This window comes from Athene cunicularia, assembly GCF_003259725.1.
Source record: "Athene cunicularia isolate RWA chromosome 13 unlocalized genomic scaffold, athCun1 chr13_part1, whole genome shotgun sequence".
Lineage (NCBI taxonomy): Eukaryota > Metazoa > Chordata > Aves > Strigiformes > Strigidae > Athene > Athene cunicularia.
In genome coordinates this window covers 3,286,438-3,306,355 of record NW_020799117.1, presented here as the reverse complement: position 1 = coordinate 3,306,355, position 19,918 = coordinate 3,286,438, and the positions used below count along the sequence as shown (strand labels likewise).

Sequence of the window (19,918 nt, the reverse complement as noted above, 5' to 3'; positions counted from 1 at the left end):
CAGAGGAACCCCTCCAGCCAGTGCTGCGCCCGTGTCCACATCAGCACCTTCTCCCCCTCTATTCATTAACTGGTTTTTAATGGCTCAGAGTGTCAAGTAATTATTTCAACCATAACCCATAAGAAATCAGTCTGCTCCAGCTGCTAATAACCAGTTAAACTGCAATAATGAGACATTTTAAGTGGGCTGTTACTGTAGGCACCATATTTCAGCGTTTATAGATGAATTGTTCTTGCAGGGGATGAAGATGCAGTTGTGGCCTGAAGGACCAGGCGGAGGCATGTGAAATTTTCCTGGATGTTGATGACAAACCATTCGGGATGCTGTAGAGTTTTACTGGGGCTTTGCTGCACTTTAATTCTCAACAAGAAAAAAAAAATTCAAAAAAAAATTCTGGTAGTAATTGAGGAACAGAAATTTTATGGCTTTCTATCTTCATCCCATCAGCCCTGAATTCCTGCTCGGTCACCCGGCGTGTGAACTTTTGACATTGCTGCTTTTAGATTATTTTCCCTTGACTCTGTTTATGAATCTGCTGGTGCTTATGAAAGCGAGAGACTCGTGTGGCTGCCAAGGCCAAGAAAAGCGTAGGCAAGCGGTGTCCAAGTCCTCCACTTCCAGGACTCTCCAGGCCCCACTCCAAAGCCTCTGAAAGCAGCGGGAAGGGCTGGATGCAGCCCCGCCGTGGCCGAGCCCCGAGCCGTACCAGCAGGACTCCGGGCAGCGATGCTGGGCGCTAACTCCTGCAGGTACCAAGTGCAAGCGGATTATGCGCTCCTACCCCCCGCTTACCCTGTTTAAATATGGCCATTTGGTCCTAATTTCAGCCTGAAATTGCTCGTGAAAATAGCTGAGAGCTGACAAAGATCAGCTCCCTCTGCGATGCCACCGGCGCTTGCGTGGAGCCTGGCACCGTGCGGGACCCACCGGCGCTCCCCGTGCCAGCCCAGTGCCCCCAGTGCCGCGGTGGGCAGCGGGTCCCTGCCCTGCCTGGGGGATGAACCCTGTCCCAGCCTCCCACACGGCTGAACCACCAGCTCCATTCTCAAATCTTTATTTTTGGTAATGAGGGAGGGACAGAGGGAGCCCAGCCTCACTTGCAGCTTCCAGATTTATTCGGTGCAAAGCGCAGGCGCTCGCTCCTGCAGCCACGGAGCGAGCACTGATACAAGGAGGAGATGTGACACCACTTGACAGAGCCCCCCATCCTCACTTCAACGGCACTTTCAGGTTGGAGGCTTTTGCCAGATGGAAATTCCTGTAATTGAGCTTTCTCCTCTGGTAGCCACAACAGCAACAGTACTGCACGGAGCAATGGAGCTCCTGATGTACTCCTGATGTACTCCTGATGTACTCCATCCTGGCTATTTCGGCATAACGGCTGAGACTGCTTCAAACTACAGCATCCTTTTGTGCTGTTATGCACATAAATACCCACTGCAGAGAAAGTGGAGGCTGAGAATTCACCACCGCCAGTGAACTGTGTGAGGAAAGTCACACAGGAATGTCCCCTCCCTCCCGTTTCTGCCGCCAGTGCTAATAACAGCATTAGCAACACGGCTGCAGCTTCTGCCAGGACAACGTCCTGCTAACAGGAACGACCATCACTCCACCTTAGGAATAAAGCAAATGGAATGACAGCCGTCCTGGATCTCTCCTCCGACAGATGGCAAGCAGCACTTGTCAGAAACTGTGCCCAAAATGCAAATAGAAAATAATTAGGCAGCTCGGCTGACAGGGCAACAAAGAAAGGTACCTGGTCGGCCACGGCTACCCAAGGACCTTGCATAAACTGACAATAAAAACATATTGATCCATCCCAGAATGGCGCTGGAACGAAGCCGCTCTTTGTAGGAGGGAGGGATCTGCCACACAGAATAAGCCAGGCTCCAAAGCCTGGCGCAGCTCCTAAGTCTGCTTCGTTATCGATCACGCTTTGTTATCTCACAGCACCTCTCATTCAAGGATTTCGGAGTACCTTGCTTATCCAGGCAAATCCCTTCCCAAACACAATTTTGAGAGAGAGGGTGAGCACCAGAGATTAACATGGGCAGTTAATTAGTCCTCTGACCACTCTTACTGGGAAGAAAGAGGGATGATTTTATTTGCCAAAGAAATTCAGGCAGAAGCCTACCAGCTTATAGTGGTGCTCTGCTGCAGTTTGGGGCCGGAGGGGAAGGAAGCAGCTCCTCCGACAGACCTGCGAGGGGGACTCAGGAAGGAAAAATTAATTACCGGTGCTGAACTCCGGCCAAGCCATCAGCCACGACACTTCTGCATCTTTACAAAAACCACCGTGTGATTTTTAATGACCACAGATGGTCTGGATCCTGGTCGCTTTTCTCAGCCGAAATAGGCAGTTTCAGCATCGCAGACACCCTCGGAGGGTGCGGGGCTGAGGCAGAGGGTGGTGTGGGGGCTGCACAGCGCACGCCCGCTGCTCTTCACCCGCTGCCATGCTGTATGTTTTCAGGGCACGATCAGACAACAGCTTGAGGAATCACCATACCAGTTATCCTGGTGGATGGGGACCAGCGGCACAAGCAGCTCAAGGGAGCGGGAAGCAGCGGGCAGAGGAGTGACAACGAACAAGTGAGTGGTGGAGAACGCTTCTGAGGGCTTTCTCCAAAAAACAACAACAAAAAGAAAGCTGGAAGATGATGACAGCAAAAAAATGTGCCCTTTGGAGAAGGCTGCCAGCAACTAACAGAGAATCTGGCATTTTGTGCTGCGTTGAAAGGCCTTGGTGAGCTCTTCCAGTTGCTCTGACAGGCAAGGACTGAGTTGGTGAGGGGGGAGCTGGGTCCCAAGGACTCGAGCTGTTCTGGAACCTGGCTCCTGGCACCCTCTTCTTTTCCATCTCAGCAATGCAAATGAGAAAATTCCTACCGGATACTGAGCTCTTTTTGGCATCTCCTGATGTCTGACCACACGAACCACCATGAAGTCATGATTTCCCTTTAACAGGAGCTGGGGACTGGGTGTCTCCAGAGCTGCATCCCTGCCCAGTGTCCGGGAGCTCTGGGCTGACTGTGGCCACGCTGAGCAACACTGGGTTCACAGCTCTGTACCAGAAAGGAAGGGAAGGCATTGCGTGCGAGCAGCAAGGTCAGAGGCATGGAGAGCAGCAGGGAGCCCTTCCTCAGGCTTCCCTGGGTTTGTTTTTGCCTTTTTGGAATTTGGATGGGGAAAAACATCACGATGCACAGAGTCATGTCATGTAAAAATGTCTCACACTTCTCTCTGTAAAATGTGGTCGAGGTGGGAGTCTTTTTAAGCTGTGGTGCTGCCTCTGAGCATCCCCGTGCCCCTCTGAGATGACAGTCTTCTGTTCCTCCAGCTTGACTTCCAGATTTTGCCTCAACTTTCTGGTGAAGCCCAGTTCCAACCAGCCACTTGGAAAAGCCCCTCCTGGAAGCAAGAGCCTTCCTTCCCCTGCCCTGCCTCACCTGCAGCACCTGATTCCCACCGCTCAGTGCTTTAACAGAAAACAACCTCCTCCTTTCAGAGCTGGGTCATAAACCTGAAACGCTGACAAAGGTAGTTAGATTACACCTGTATAAACAGGCACTAATCAAAAATATGCTCCATAAACATCAGCTTTCAAAACAGAGCTCTGTACCGCTGATGGCTACGGAGCGTGTTTATTTATCTATGGGTGAACTTGTTGATTCACCCCATAAATCCTTAGATAAAGGCACTGCCTGCTTTTTTTACCCTTCTCCCTCTTCTCCTTGAAGCAAAACCATCCCAAGTGTGCCAGGGTGGACTCAGCAAACGCTCTGGTAACAATCTCATGAAGACTTAAAAACCGTGAGCTGCCGGCACATGAGACAATAAAGCTCCTGTTCCATCTCAGGTGACCTTTAATGCAAATCCATTCAGTCCCCGGGATCTCACAGCTCCCATGACATGCCAGCGCTAAGAGGATGAAGCCTCAGAGAAGCTAAAGTCTTTTTGATGCTGCCAAGCCTGTTTGCCTCCTTCCCTGCCCTTCCGTTCTTTGAAAGCAGTTGCCGTTATGACACAGTATCTCCATCTGGCAGGGTGAATAAGCAGATCCACCCAGAGCCATCAAAAAAGAAGTGAGTCAACGCTAGAGATTTAAAGAAGCATTGTGAGATTTCATTTCAAGCTAAGGGGATTGCTTTTAAATAGCTCCCCTCAAAGTATTAAACCCAAAGCGGTGGCACGAACGCAGCAGAGCCTGCAGACCTCCTATTCCTGTTGCCCTTCTCCAACCAGGCAGCTCTTCTGGTCCCCAGGAGTCACTGCTGCCTACGCCGACCTCCCAGGTGCAGCTCCTACTGCTCTACAGGAGCTGAGCAGTCAGGATGGCTACACATCCCAAACTTTCTCCCAATTTTTCAAAGCTTAATGGCTACTCCATCCCTCCCTGCACGCCAAGACTGCTTCCATGACGGGTCTGCCAACAAAAGCAAGAGGCACTGGCACCGTGGAGCAGCAGAACCCCCAGCCCATCCCCAAGGACCACCAGGACACTACACTGGCTGCGCAGGGGAGAGCAGGGGGATCACTGCAGCAGGGCTCCCCAAACGCTCTCACACCAAGCGTGCTGCATTTTGGGTAGGAGCTTCTGCAATTTGCTCCCCAAGAAGAGAGATCACGGCCCAGGAAGCTCCATCCCACTTCTGTAACAGGGAAGCCCAGAGCATCCTGCTTGTGGTCGGAAATGAGAACATTTCACCTCCTCGTTAGCACGCCACTGCTGCGGGGAGAGCAGGCGCTCAGATGTCTGCAGTGTGATGCTTAGGTGTGGCAAAACAGGAGAAAATGTGGGAATGGAACACGTGGTAAATACTCTATTTTGCAAGCTGGCAGGCTAGTGAGGACTATCTAATCCTGATATCCCCCCAGCAGAAAGGCTTCCCAGCTGACCCCCACCGGTTTCTGAAATACTTGGCTTATGTATCTCACGAGTATCTCCCTTTTCTGTCAGCTTTGCCAAGCCTTTCTGCTGGTGGTTCCTGATTTCAAACCAAGGTCATTTGCAGTCTCGGTAATTAGTGTCACTACAGCAACATCACTGTGTTATGCAAAGAAAGTTAATCTAGATTCCTAGCAGTCAATACATTAAATGATTACAAAACAACATCTGATGATGTCTGATGGGTGTTCGTGCTCCCTGTCATTAGGTTTACTCAGAGCAGGAATAAGCCTCGGCCAGATCATGTCCACCAACATCTCAAGAATCTCTTGTGGCTATTACAGGCACAACCCCAGAGGTCTGAGTTTCTCTGGTGCCAGGTTACCTACCTGAATACATGTCCCAGTGCACTCCTTGCAGAGGCTGCAGGACAAAGCCCATCTGCTTGCTGGGATATGTGAGATCTTCGTAATGGGTTCCATTTTTTCAGGACATCCAATGCTAACCTGGCCACGAAATAGAAGACAAGCTGTAAATACTGGCTCCCATCCCAAATCTCCTACAGGGGGATGTCTGTGGCAGTCTGAATGAGAGTTGGATTTTTTTTTCTTTTTATTCTGTTATTTTTCAGTGTCACTTGTAATTTGAAAAGGAAAACCCAAACCTCAAAACCCAGAAACAAATCTAGATGCAATGGAAGGAAAAATTCATGTCAGTGCTTCCTCTGAACTAATTCTTCATTCGGATGCTGCTGTCTATCTCCAACGGGCACATGAAATTAGCTTTACCCTGCTCAGAGGTCTTGCCCCCCACCTCTGTGCCCCTGCACCCCACCTCTGTGTCTTCCCTTAACAAGGTGCCCCTTGGCTGCTAATTAAACACACAGTCGTGCTCTGACCTCAGCACGGCTTGATGAGCCAAGCTGGACCTGCTATTTAGACCATTAACGAACATCCCGGGCTGAGCCCTGGAAACCAGGTCTTGTGCCCACCCGCGTGGTCAAGAGGAGGTTGGAAAACATCTTACTTCAGGTATCCATAAGGCACAGCTAACGTGGACCCATTTCGTCCCGCTCCGGGTGGGTTTCAGCGCTCCCCCTCTCTTGGGGCACAGCAGACACTTCGGCTGAACGCCGAGGGCGCAGGTCCGGCACAGCCAGCTCCCGATGGGGACCTTCAGGATGCCGTAGCACGCCTGCACAGACACGAGGGAGGAGGGTTAGTCCCAGCAGCCCAGGAAGAACATCCTCCTTCCAGACCGCCTCCTTCACTCCCACCTTTCTCCCTACCCCTGGCTTATTGCCACCGCACTCGGGCATCCGAATAAACAGCAGAGTAAAGCAGCGCCGCTGTCACGGACAGGTTAAGTTCTTCCTCCCTTGCTACCTTTCCTATTTCCACCTGGATACTCATGCTGGATCAGCGTGTCCTGAGTTTTAATTAAAAGCTCAGTATAAAAACATGCTGGGTATCATGCCAAGCAAGCATCCGCCCAGCTCCAAGTCAGGGGTGGGCAACCAGGCTGCTTCATCATTGCCCTCACCGCCGGTCGTCTCCTGGCTGTTTCTGAGCAGTTACCAGACCCAAGACAACTCATGAGAAGTAAGAAATGCCGTGGGGAGAAAACCTCTGAGGTAGCTGAGGGCTGAAAAGCCACAACCCCATGATTGAGAAAGATGGCCACACTGGTTACACACCCAACGCAGCCTAAAGGGGAAGCGAAAATAACTATGGAAAGGTAAAAAGGGGAAACCAATAGTCATGAATATACATCAGAAGAGAGGAACCATAAAGGATGATAAATCTAAAGGACAATAAATCTAAACGACAATAAATCTAAAGGAGGCAAGGACAAGTCTACGGCCAAGAGAGAGAGAACTAAAGGACCTGGGTTACCCTTGGAGCTCCCTGACCTGCTGCGATAGCACAGGACGCAGAGAAGCCAAAGTGTTCATAAATATTTCTCTTCCATACTTGGGGGAGAGCCAAATGATAAGCTGTATCACATAATGACAAGGATAAAATACTTCCCACTTTAGCCATAACTCACGACTGTACTGAACAGCTACTACTAAAACTAGACAGTTTTTAACATCCCGATAACTCGCACAGGGAGTGGCAGACAACTGCCTTGGGCGCTAACACAGGGCTGTGTCACTATTTTTAACGAGGCAATGTAATTAAGTCTAGATCTGGCTGCTCTGACGTCCCTGCAGAAAGCAAACGGGCAGTGCTGAGCCCAGGCATTTGCCAACTCCACTTCTTCAAGTTTACCCCAAAAAAGAACAGCTTTTCATCCTGCTGCTGCAGGTCACCGTCACCACGAGTGACGGTGCTGCAGGTGGGGACGGGGGCAGCAGGGCCATGGGGAGACGTGTGAGCATGGGAAAAGGGTATCCTCAGTCTTTACTGGCCAAGAACAGACTTTGTAACACAACTTTAGGCTGCCCCAAAGCACAAATTCACTGATAGTGATTTCCAAGGGGGAAAAAAGCCACTCTGCCAACAGATTATTGGGATAATAAGGAATTAAAGGAGGTAATATTACTGTTGCGAGTCTACATGGTTCAGAGAGACTTTACTGTGTGCTTCACAGCGCCTCCAAATCTGACAGATAAATCATTTCTGTAACAGAGTTTTATAAAACATGTGCTTTAGTACCAGACAAGAATCAGCCTGGTATGTACTACCAGGAGGATAAACTGGCAGACGGATCTTAAAATCTAGGGGAAAAGAGGAATTATGACAAGGTGTGCACTGCTAGCAGTCCTGGTTCTCAGTTATTTATCCCTACAGGTTTTAGAGCAGCTGAAGGTGCAGTTCTGCTCCTAGGAGCAAATACTACAAGTCCTCTGTCCTGGATAAGGAGTGGCTCTAGAAACGAGGTGAGTTATCAGCTAAACATGCTCTCCCAGTCCAGCACCAGGCAAAAGATGCTCTGGGAACATGGAGCCAGACTCATTTTATCGCTGTGCCTGTCATGGGTGCAATGTCATGGAGAAAGGGATGCCAAAAATCAAGAAGGATGCTGAGCCCCGGAAAAGCTTGGTGTGGTCCGTGTAACAGAGGGAGGGCTTGGTTGTGTCCCCAGGCCAGGGAATGGGAATTTGGTAATGACACGACCATGGCACACTGGTTGGAGATGGATCAGTCCCGTGCTAAAGGGAAGCGTGACACTGTCACCGTGAGAGCGATGAACCACAGCAGTTTAGCAGCGGTGGGTAAGATTCCTCCTCTCTGAAAATTTTAAAATTTAGATTGCATACGTTTTCTGAAAGCTACGCTTCACAGGAATTAATTAATAGTAAGCTTCAAGGTTTGTGTAATGCAGATGAGATGATTACAACGATCCCTTCCAGCACCACAACCCACCAACGAGTGTCTGAGCAGGACCCTGCCCCTGCCCCGTCCCGCTGGGATGCAGGAGGACGAGGTACGGCTCTGGCCGTGTTCTGCAGAACCCCGGCTCCTCTCTGCCGCTGCCTGAATACATGAAGCCCGTGGCATCAGCACCCAGACACCCACAGGAGAGCATCAACCTTGAAGGTTTTGGATGTGGGGCTGGCAAAGGCACGGGGCAGGTTAGATAAGAAACAGGATGCCACGTAACACCGCACTGTGGCTCTGGACTTTGTGGCTTAGGGTGTAAATTGGGGCAGAGATTAAATCACGAGCAGTTTACGGGATGGCCTCGGGCTTAGGGTTGGACTCTGCTCCCTGAAAACAATGGGAAAAATCTCCCTTTTCTTTCAACAGTCTTGAAATCAACCCCTTTTGCAGAAAGCGGAGCCCACGGGCTGTCCGTAAGTGCCCCCGGCAGCCCTGCGCCTGCCGAGCACCTTCCCCTGAGCCCCTGCCCACCGGCACGTGGCAGCTCACGGCCCGACATGGCCACTCGGGCTTGTTAAAAAAAAAAATCCCAAGGCAAAAAAAACCCCAACCCAAACCCCAACCCTGAATCGTCCTGGTATTTTGTGGAATCTGATTCACTGATGGAAACCATTCAAAACACCCACCTCCCGCAACTATAGATATCTCCAGCGCTCTCCCACCTCCAGGAAGCACTGATGGAAAAGATGCCCAAAAGATGAGCAAACGGCTCTCTTTAGAGGAAAAAAAATCAAAAACCCTTCACAAAGAGAGTGAAGCCCGGGAGCTGCTGCTGCTGTCCCAGCACCACACGGTGCTTCCCCTCGAAGCACAACCAGCAAAACCTCCCTGGATCCACACCGGACCCAGGAGACCCTCACAGTGGCTGCTTTCTCCTTGTCAAGGTTCTCCCAAGAGCAGGAGCCCACAGACACCCCCACCACCCCCCCCCTGCCTCAGCAAGGGCTTGAAGCATTTGCATTCAAGTCTAAAAATAAAATTATTTTCCTCCAGGCAGTGAAAGAAAATGAAATCCTACACTTGTACAGCAGGGTAGCTGGGACAGAAACCCTGCGATGTGAGACAGTGCTAGTGGAGCTGGAAGGTCCTACTACCCCCAGTATAACGCTGTGGAGGAGGCTGGAGGTCTGTGCAAGCCCACCCCTCCCTCCAGTGAGCGAGGGGCAAGTGCTGGGCTGTGGAGCCACATCCCTCCCAGCCCACCAGCAGTCCCACACAGGATGCTGGTCACCCCGGGGTGCTACAGATCTCACTGCACTTTAATGAAGATGGGGTGAAGAAAGAATAAGCACGTTAATGGAAGAGGAGGCATAAAATAAAATATCACAGAATAAGGAGGAGGGGGCAAAGCAAGCTTGCAGGAAGTGGTTTTCAACCTCTGGTTGACTATTTTTCTGGGCACTTAGGAAGTCAGAAAAACCAGTTTGCTACCAGCTATCCAAGACCCCACCTGCTATCCTCACTCCACTGGAGACGCGCTGGGAATCCATCAGAAAAGCGTAACAGGGGTCCAGGGCAGCCCAGGGGACAGCGGGGATGGGAAGAACCCAGAGGAGGGTTTAGGAGCGCGACGTGCAGCCAGCCTAAACCCGCCGCTCTCCCCCCGCGCCGGGGGCTCACCTGGTGCACGCAGACGTTGCACTTGTCACAAAACACCATCTCGTTGCCGTCCTCCCCCTCCGGCGAGCGGCAGACGTCGCACACCACGTCCTCGTCATACTCGATGCCCAAGCCCTCCTCCGTTTCGATGGCGATGTTCATGTTCTCGTAGCACATGGTCTCCAGCTCCTCCAGCACTCGCTCCAGGGTGATCTCGTCCAGCTCGGGCTTTTCTGCAAGGCAGAAGGCAGAGGAGGACACTGATGCGGCTCCGGCGCGGGAGCCCACCCGCCTTCGGGGAACGTTTTGCAAAGGGCTGAGCGTTTTAGATTGCAACTCAAAGAGGCAAATCCACGGTGACGGTAAGAGCGGCGATTCAGAAAACGGCTGCTTCTAACTCAGGATGCAGTTTATGTTTCATAGACAGTAACAAAATATTGCTGCTGGCTGAGAGGAAAGGAACCCATTCAGCTGAAGCAATGCGGATAATTAGGTCTGACAGTTTAAATGTTCAAGGAGACAAGTTTTGCAAAGATGCTTTCTGCAGCAAGGGCTCAGACAAGCTTTGGCAACACAAAGTCAATGCTTTAATTGTTAAGACTGAAAATTGACCCTTTTAAGACCAATTAAATGGAACTGTAAAACTGAAGCCAAAGGCTGAAATTAAGGACAAATACAGTCTTTTTCTTCCTGGTTGGGTCTAGTGGAACCAGAAGGTCAGACCCGGGTGGGGATGGGCTCAGATTGGTTGTGTTGTCTTTTATTCCCCTCGTACCAGGTTCTTTAGTGAAAAAAAAAGTGGCAGAGGTGCTTTACCAGAGGTTTCTCCAGAGTGACAACCATGAATACGAGGCCAATAACCAGGAGAGGCTTCTCCAGAGCAGCAACCTCCAGCAGCGGGCCACCCAGCTACCGTTACAGGGGGAGTGCTGCTGCCAGGAGCTCGGCAGCACCGACATGGTGCCATGCTGAATGCTGCCCCCAGAAATGCTGCCTCTCACCTGCACACAGAGATCCCAGCGCCACAAACGCAACGTGACGTCACTCCAGGTACGGAAAAAAGGAAGGGGAAAAAAAAAAAAATAAAAAAATCTGTCAGCAGCAGGAGTGAGGCTCTCCGTGAGGGGTAAGAGGCAGAGTGAAGCCCCCACCGCACCCCATCTTCCCATGAGCACTGTTTCATCACCAGGGAAGGCAGAGAGATAGGGATGGAGATACGAGCAGGATGCAATGAAAAACACTTTCTCTTTGCATTTCATTTACATATATTACCCATGATGACGGCCAGGATGCTCCAGCAAGCTCCAGAAAGCAGAGGAGCCTGACCCATGCTGCTGTCCACCTTTCTTGTCACAAGGCAACGGGAGAAAGTATCTCATTTATGAGCAGAGAAGGGGAAAAAACGGTTTGAGGACGTATTCATATGAAGCATTTATTAATTAAATGTTCAGTGAGAAATCTGCCATCCTGGGCCTCTCTGGAGCCACAGTGTGATGTCCCTGTCTCAGGCTGAGCTCTGGGGCCCTGAAAAGTCCCCAGGGCTGGGGAGGGACGGGGCTGTGGGGGGACCTGGGCATCCCCCCCAGCACCTCTGGCTGGATGGGGCTGGCAGGGGCTGCACCTTTCCCCGACGGCCACAGACTGGCTGAAAAAACTCTGTCAAGGGGGAAAGCAACCCGTAGGCGAGCTCGGCAAGCAAACACACCATTGTCTGTCTTTTTATGCTCTTCCCCAATGTTTCGCGTTGGCACAGTTTCCCTTGGCTTGACAAGTCTCTGCAAACATCTAGCCTGGCATTTTACATGTCTGTGTCGAGTCTGAGATACCATCTAAGACAGACAACACTGTTCCCTATCACAGCCCTTTCAAGCGCTGGGGCTGCTGTGCCGCAACACGCCGAGGAACCTGACAATACCTGTTTTGTTACGGAGCAGCCCCGGCAATGGGCGCGGGATCTCTGCAGAGCCCCGGGTTGGCACAGGCTGCCCGGGGGGGGCTGGAGCTCAGCGATGGGAAGCATCCTGTGCTGGCACAGCGAGCCCCGCACCCCGAGCCAGGACGGAGCCGCGGGCTCGCTCTTGGCATTGTGCTGGCTGGATGCAACAGGGCAGGGATTGAGTTACAGACAAAGCCAGAGCATTATTTTTGCCTTAATGGTGTCCTTTTATAAACACACCACCCGAGCTGCACTTGCTCTATGGAGAGCCACAAACCATGACTTTTATGTGAGCATTAAACAAGCCCAGCAAGAATACTCTCCTCTTGGTCAGTGTTTAAAGTCTGCATCTGTGACTATGATCCTGGGCACTGAGATGTCAGCCTGGAGTTACTCCTTTTGTCCCAGCATTTCAGGCTCTGCTCTCTCTGCTCTTCTGGAAGGCAAAATGATCATTGAAGTGTGGCCAGTGCTTTTCCCCACACACTTTCTAGGGCCGCCCTGTGCTCAGGGTAGAGGGCAGGCAGCTGCAGGCAGCACCAGGAAGGAAAGGGAGGGGGAATTCCACAGGAATAACGGCCCTGACCTGCCTGCAGGGTCAGGATCGCACTGGCATCGCCGGGATCTCACCTGCATCGCCACCGTTTCCACGTCACCTCAAGTGGATGGCAACAGCTCCCATCCCATCTCCCGTGTTTTCCATCCACAGCGATGCCCCGGCATCACCAGCTTAACCCTGGGGAGAAAGTCCCCTGCTGAGCCCAAAACTCTCACACCGGCGTAAGACCAGCACCCCAGCGGGGTTTCCTTATCACCCTACGTGCAGTGTAGCTCTTATACCGTTACATCAAAAAATACAGATCTCTCCCTCCCGCACGCACGCTCTCACACTCCATTTAGATGTAATTACATTAGGAATTCGTTTGCCAAGCACCATTCAGAATACCTCGGAGCTTATTGAATTGACAATTGCACTTGATGGGGATGAAGCGATTAATCGTTTATGAAACACTAAACAATGGGGCCTGGGGGTGAAGTGCTTTTTCCGTTTGTGCTCCATTTATCTCCTTCTGCATCATATAAAGTTTGTGCTATTAAACTCCATTCATAAAATTGTCATCTTTTTGGCGGAGAAAATGGTATCTGTATTGATTGTGGCCAGCTAAACAGCAAAACAACAAAAAAAAAAAACCTCCCCCAAAACACTCCCTGTGTACATGTACAAGTGACACTTACTGTCACTGGGGAAGGAAAAGCAAAGACCCAGATACTGATCTTGGCTACAATGAATAAACCCAGCAATGTCCAGGGGATAAGTCACATTTGAAACCATCACCAGGACTGTGGACTCTTACCTGCTGACCAAGAGAAAGGTATTTTTACCTGCTTAAGGTATGACAGGGTCTTGTATGAAAGGTGGGGAGAAAACCAAGTTTTTCTGAGCCTCTGTGGAGAAGGGCAGCGGAGCACATGCTTCTCCACAGTTTCTGTCCAGAGGGACATAAGCAGAAGTGAGAATTTAATCTCACACCACTATAATCACCAGCGATTTGTAGCCATCAAAACAATAACACAGGGATAAATGGCTCCACGGCCTATCACCCCTTCCAGGAGGCCGCCCGCATCCTCACCCCATTAACGCCGAGCGTGATAATGATGGCTGGTTTTGATGGGACGCCCCGATATTGTCCCCATGGTAGGAAGGACTGTCACCCCCAGAGAGCTGCCTCCCTCCGCATCCCAGCCGGAGGAGGGCTATCCTCTCTCGGCCCAGAGCAGGATGCTGGTGGGCAGCGTGTGCCCAGCCAAAGGAAGCATCCCCAGAGGAGAAGGGAGACTTTGCTTTGGAAATGGGAGGAGGAGAGGAGGTGCCAGTCCATGATGCACTGCAGGAGGTCTCCAGATCTGATTCTGGAAGGGAAACCGTGTAGGAACCCAAGCTTTTGTTTGAACTTTGCTCCCAACAGAAAACTCTTCCCTGTATCTCAGGGTCTGCCATGATGCCTGCGGCTCCACAGCCACCCAGCATCCCCGTTATCCCCGGGGGGCTCCCGAGGGCCTGGTCCTGACCCCACGCACCCCAGCTCCCCCAGACCTCACAGCAGCTGCCCGTACATCACCTGAAACACAGAGTTTAGATATTCTATCCCAAAGGAGCGGGGATCACTGGGCTGGCGCCGAAGCCACAGCACTGGGTCTGGGAGAACCACCAGGCACATGCCTTTACACAACGCCGCTCTCCGTTATAATTATTTCTGTAATATCGTAATTTATGTGGCATGAAGGAGCAATATTCTTCTGCTAAATGAATTCTCAGCTACTCCTTATCGTGGTGTGAGCCGACTCACTGCACAGGGAGGAAAAAAACAGCTGGAGAGCCACCTTTCACAAAACAGAGACCTATTTCTGACTAAACTGTGCTCCACTAAAATCAATTTACTGAAACAATAAATCCTTTTACCCTGTGGAGGATACCTGGAGATAAAACAGCTCATGAACAAAGAGTCATCAGGACTGCTGGCTGTGCCATTAGCTGAATCACAAGCTATAAACCTTGCAGTCTATTTTTGAGTAAAAATACATATAAACAAGCAAAATTACTCGTTTTTTAAATTTTTTTTTTTTAAAAAAAGGAAAGCACTTCTAAGATGATGTAGGTTTGTTTCTTAGTATCTCTGAAAAACTGAGAAAGGACACCAGGTCCCTGCTGGGGCAGGGGTGTTCACACACGGCATGGGGCCCACAGGCTCCCTCCGGACACCTCCTTCCAGCTCCCCGTCCTCCAGCTCACCCCGGGCCAGGCACTTCAAACCCGCCCGCTTCGGGTTCTGCCTCTGCAAAGCTCTGCTGAGGACCCTTCCCCTCTCAGAGGCTGGGAGAATGAAAGCAATCCGAAGATAAAAAGCACTGGCTAGATGCTGAAACTGAGCTTAGACACCGCTGTGGAGGATGCTTTGGGAGCAGCACGTTTTACCTCTGAGTAAGGCTGGGAGCTGAGCACCCCCACACTCAAGGCACCCATAGGGACACCCCTGCCCCGGGCTGGCTGCTCCCCTGGGCATCCCAGGTCCTGTCCCAAGTATCCTTTGGGAAAGTCATGAGATGACAGACAACCACCCAAACACCACAACAGAACATCTGGGACTGCCCCAGCCACCTCCGACCCGTCACCTGCAGGCACACAATGCTTGGGAGATGCAGCAATTGTACAGTAATCTTGGATCAATATTATTTTTATCAGACCCTTAACGTAAAGCCCGACCGACGAAACGAACACTGACACGCAACCCGTGTGAGCTGAGCATCCACACTGAAACTTCTAGATATTTTGTTACAAACAAAGCCTGCTAATGCACTTAAAAGATTTACAGGAACCAATTATCACTCTTTCTGCCACCCACCGACATCAATTATTGCTCAAATTTAAGATGATGACAAAATCTTTTAGAAGCCGCTTTATAAGCTGCTGTTTCTCTCCAGCGATGCTCGGCACTGACAGAGCTGTCCTGGAGCACTTCTGATGAAAGCCTCCTCACTCCATCCAGCAGCAAAACTCCGAATGTTGCCAGAAACTACTGCAATTACTGCGAGGAATTTATGGAAATCGCAAAACGACAACTTGACATAAAAACTGATTGTGCTGAAAAATGTGGAGGTAGAATGTCTAAAGCTTCTCCCACTGGTTTCCAACCCTGCTAATCTATACACTAACATGGCTTTCCTGGAATATCTGTTTCTGTAAGGAGTTAAATAAGCTTAGCTTTCTCTTCCAGAGGCTTTCCTGAAAAATCTGTTTCTGTAAGAAGTTAAATAAGCTTAGATTTCTCTTCCAGAGGCTCACAGTGTTTTCATGTTTGCCAACAACTTAAGGAACTGCCACCTGAAAATATTTCTGGATTTCCTTGCTTAAAGATAAGCCTAAAGGCAGAGGCTACTTTCACACAAAATTAGTCTGGATTATTTAAGCCTGAATTATTCTTCTTCCTTCCCTGTTTCCCTTCAGCTGCGCCATGCTGCAGCACCCCAGCAAATAGCCACGTCTCACCCGGGCAGGGGCACGGTGGCTCCTGCTGCCTCAGAAGCACCCTGCCCCGAACTGGTGGTCGGGGAGGCGATGCTGTTTACCCAGGAGAAGAGCAGAAGCCCTGTGCACCCACCTCTGGCTTTCCCAGACGCCCACCATGCTGCTCAGCAACGCTCCGCAGGCCAGCCACAGCGCGCTCTCACCTCCATCCTTTCTGGTCGCCATCATTTCTGTGCCTCACTGCCCCCTGGGCTCGACGACTTGTCTGTTCACAAGGTGAGTTCTGCCCTCACATTAAATCGGGGTACAGACCCCTACGTTAAGAGCGACGGCCCACCAGCAAGCACGAGCGTGGCACCTGCCTACGGGCAGCTCAGGGGAGTCCTCCTCCCCTTGGTACCAACGGCGTTCATCCAGATCAACGGCGATGGAATTGAGAACAGCTTCCAGCCCTAAATCTGGTCCCAAGATACGTCTACGCTGTACATCAGTCCCTCTATTAAACGCATCTCTTGCTTGTAACGTACCACCAAGTAGAGGAGGATTTGTTGGTTCATCCAGCCACGCACCAAACCGGTCTGCTGCTGAAACGATAACTCGTGCAATGAGCTTATGATCTCGGCAGAGAACAAAGATTTCAGGCTACATGCGGCTGTTTGTTGTGGGCTGCAGCACAGACATGTTATAAAACAGCTCCAAACTGGCAGGATTTCTTCAAAACAACAACAACAACAACAAAATCCAAACAAACAGACCCAGAATTATTAATGGGCTAAGCTTTCTCAAGCGAGGAGCAGCAGGCAAGGGTGAGCCTGGGTGCGGGGGCACGGCGGGGAAGGGGGTGGCAGGGCCAGGGCTGCGAGAGGTCCCCTATGGCTGTGAGCTGGGGGGGAGACTCTTGGAAGGGGGAAGCCGAGCTGGTGGTTAAAGGGAACGGATCCCACTAGAAAAAGGACAGACTCTGGACAACCTCCTGCCAGCCGGGGCTGGGGAGCATCCCTGGGGGGGACGGCAGCCCCTGGATCCCCCGCATCGGCAGGCAAGGGGCTGCCCCTCTGCTGCCACCACAGCACAGGGCAGGGAACAGTGCCCAGAGTCATTAAAATAATGGAAGAGCTTCAAATGACAAATAAGGGGGGGCCCTGCATGGTGGATGGAGCCTGGCTATGGTGACGGGCACCGTGGGTGGGTGGCAGCTGCATGGGGGGGGGCAAAATGGGCTCCCCGAATCCTGAAAGGACATGGTGGGATGGGGGTAGCCTCGGACAGGGACTCCCAGCGTAGCCAGGGAGGCAAGCAGCCGCTCTCCAAGGCATAAATTTAACAGCAGCCTCTGCTCCATTGAGCACATCTTCCCCGGGGTTACTCCACTGACTTCGGTTTATTCCACGTCTACTTGACCAGTCTCACCTCTGCCGAGGGAGGTATCATCTCATTAGTACACAGACATATCTCAAGTATGCAGTGATGAATTCCCCCCGGAGCTTCAAAAGCAATACATGTGACCTTTGCATGTTCCTGCCATAAAATACCAGGAACACCTCCAGCTCCCAAGATAGAAACTGTGGTGGGCATATGTGAGCAGCATACACCATATGGATTAAGTCAAGGGAATACTTAGAAACTTCGACTCTGCCTTCAGCAAAATTGACTCCGGCAACATTTTTTAGCAATTTCTTAAGGATTTTCCGTGTGTTTATGAAGTGCCGATCACCGCAAAGATATCTTTCAGCCTTGGTCTTTGAAGTCTCTCTCACCCCTCTCTTACAATAGCTTTGGATTTAGCGAAAGATCACAAAAACCAGCATAAAATGTTAATATAAAAACAAAGACTTACAGCGCAGCTCCTCTCTGAAAGGAAAGGCCTGTGCTGCCTGGAGTGGCATGTACATAAATCTGGTTCAGGGTTTCATTCAGACTCCTTCAGACCCACTTTTTGTTACTATCTCATATTGCAGCAGCAACAAATAAAACATTTAGGCATGCTTAAATATTGATTTCATCTCCAGCGCACGGAAGTTCTTCAAACAGTACATTTCTATTGACTCCAGAAACACCTACCGAGGCATCTTACAGGGTGGGGGTTTAAAACTATTTAAGACCTGTTTTACACATAAAACTTGGCTTTTCAGAGCAATTCCACGTAACTGGGAGAGGAGCCGGCAGAGCGCAGAAAGCTGGAGCTATCTGGAGGTTTATCTGATCTCGGTGATAAAATTCCATCCCTGGAGTGACCTAAAAAGGACTGGAAAAGGCATGTGCTGTGCGCTACGTGGATCAACGCAGCGCTAACGGCAAAGCGAGATGGATGATCTCATAGGTGTTTTCCAGCTCTCCTCCCCGCGGCTCCTCAAGAGCCAGTCAGAGATCAGGCTCCTTCTTTGTCATTAAATATTTTGGGAATGACACATTGTGCCCTTGGACTGCCCAGTGACAACAGTTCAGCTAAACACCCAGGAGGAATTTAAACTTCTGCATATCTCCGGACGCCGGGAGATAACTCCCGACTTCTCTGAAGAGGAGAGGCTGCAATTCTCCAGTTAAGTCACGTTAATGATCTCAGAGATTAGAAAGCTGGTTTGGAAATCTCAGTATGTCATTAATGTCGAGGGCTTCCGGGAGAAAGGGCTATTTATGGAATGCCTTCAGACCAACCCAGGCAGGCGGCAAGCTTCTGCCTTGGGCGCTGAAGGGCACCCAAATCCCACCCCCCCTACTGCGCCTGGCTGCACGGCTTCTCCCATCTGGGAAGCAGAGGGAGAGGAGCCTCCGCTCCAGCCCAGGAGGTGAGCAGCGAGAGATTTGCTGCAACAGCTTTCCTCTACGTGCACCCAAACCCTGTCACTTCCACAGGCAGGAAAATGCATCCCCCCACCCCCCAAAAAAAGCCCAATGCCTTAGCAGCCCTGATGTCCCACAGCAGCACCCATCCCCGCCAGCGTGGGGGATGTGACCGGGGTCCCACAGCCACGAGCACCAGCATCCTGCTCCCTACCTGCCAGACGCCCAGCTCCCCGCAGCACCGGGGATGGGTTATTAATCAATGCCGTATGTTTTCCCTTTCAAGTCATTGGAAAAAATGCACTAGCCCTCACCGCTGGAGAAGTTGGGAGGGCTGGGGGATGGGGCGAGATATCAGAATCCTTCAGGCTGAAGCCATATCCGCAGTGGGTTTCACACACACAAAGCTACTCTCTCCCCAGCATATTTAAGGCTCAGCCAGTAATTACAGTGCTCTTTCAGCAACAGAAATGGGCTGGAGAATCAGCTGATGGGCAGTGAGGCTCTTTGCACTACTGCTGCCGAAATCCCCCGGGTTCGTTATTACCATCTATCGCCGGTTACGGCAGGAGGGCTCAGGGGCTTCATCAGAGACCATGGTGCCATCCAGCCTGGTGCTGCACAAACACCTCCTAAGGACCGTCCTTACAAAAGCTGGTTGGCTGATAAACGACAAGGAGCCAGAGGGAGAAAAATGCAGCTTGCTCAAAGCTGCAGCGTGTCAGTGGCAAAGCATCACCTGTGCCCAACACTGGATTCGGGGCGATGCCAGCCCACCCAAAGCACCTGCAAGGAGCAGGGCTACCAGGGCTACACGGCTGTGACCATGCTCAAGCTCCCCTCCTAAATCCAACATGCTCCCCGAAGCTGCTTCTATCCCCCCCAAACATTTCAGTTTGGCACGCGCCAGCCCGAAGGTGATGTGGGGACAGCCAGCTCCCGTCCGGTGTGGGGCAGGGGCATCTCGTCCCATCTCAACCTCCCAGTTACCCACCAGCATGGGAGCTCCACATCTGAAAGCCATTTAAGTCATTGCATTTGTAACCTAATACTTTGAAGAAATAATAAAGTGAGCCAAATTTAATGCAGCTGAGCTGGAGAAGCCAAATCTCTGCCCGCTGCCTTTCTAGAGACTTCTGAAATACGTGTAAGGGGAAAGTGGAAATAGAGACAACCCTTCTCGGGAGCCCAGGGACGCCTCTGACAGCCACCAGCCATGCAGACGGCCAGGGAAACGCAGCAGGAGATACAGCAGAGGCACAGGGAGGGGAGTCAGAAGGATGTCCAGGGTGGTACAAGTT

The 19,918-nt window shown here is 51.2% G+C and overlaps 1 protein-coding gene across 3 annotated transcripts in view; it reads right to left on the bottom strand.

The window, feature by feature from the left end:
* The window catches only part of JADE2 (jade family PHD finger 2), a 78,434-nt gene that overhangs the window by 17,295 nt on the left and 41,221 nt on the right, over positions 1 to 19,918 (bottom strand). For all 3 annotated transcript variants that reach the window (XM_026857980.1, XM_026857978.1, XM_026857979.1), the window contains 3 exons: positions 9,898 to 10,109; positions 5,915 to 6,082; positions 5,278 to 5,394 (listed from right to left, as the gene is read on the bottom strand). In XM_026857980.1, the coding sequence (XP_026713781.1) occupies positions 5,278 to 5,394; positions 5,915 to 6,082; positions 9,898 to 10,109 (497 nt within the window). The remainder of the gene's footprint in view (positions 1 to 5,277; positions 5,395 to 5,914; positions 6,083 to 9,897; positions 10,110 to 19,918) is intronic.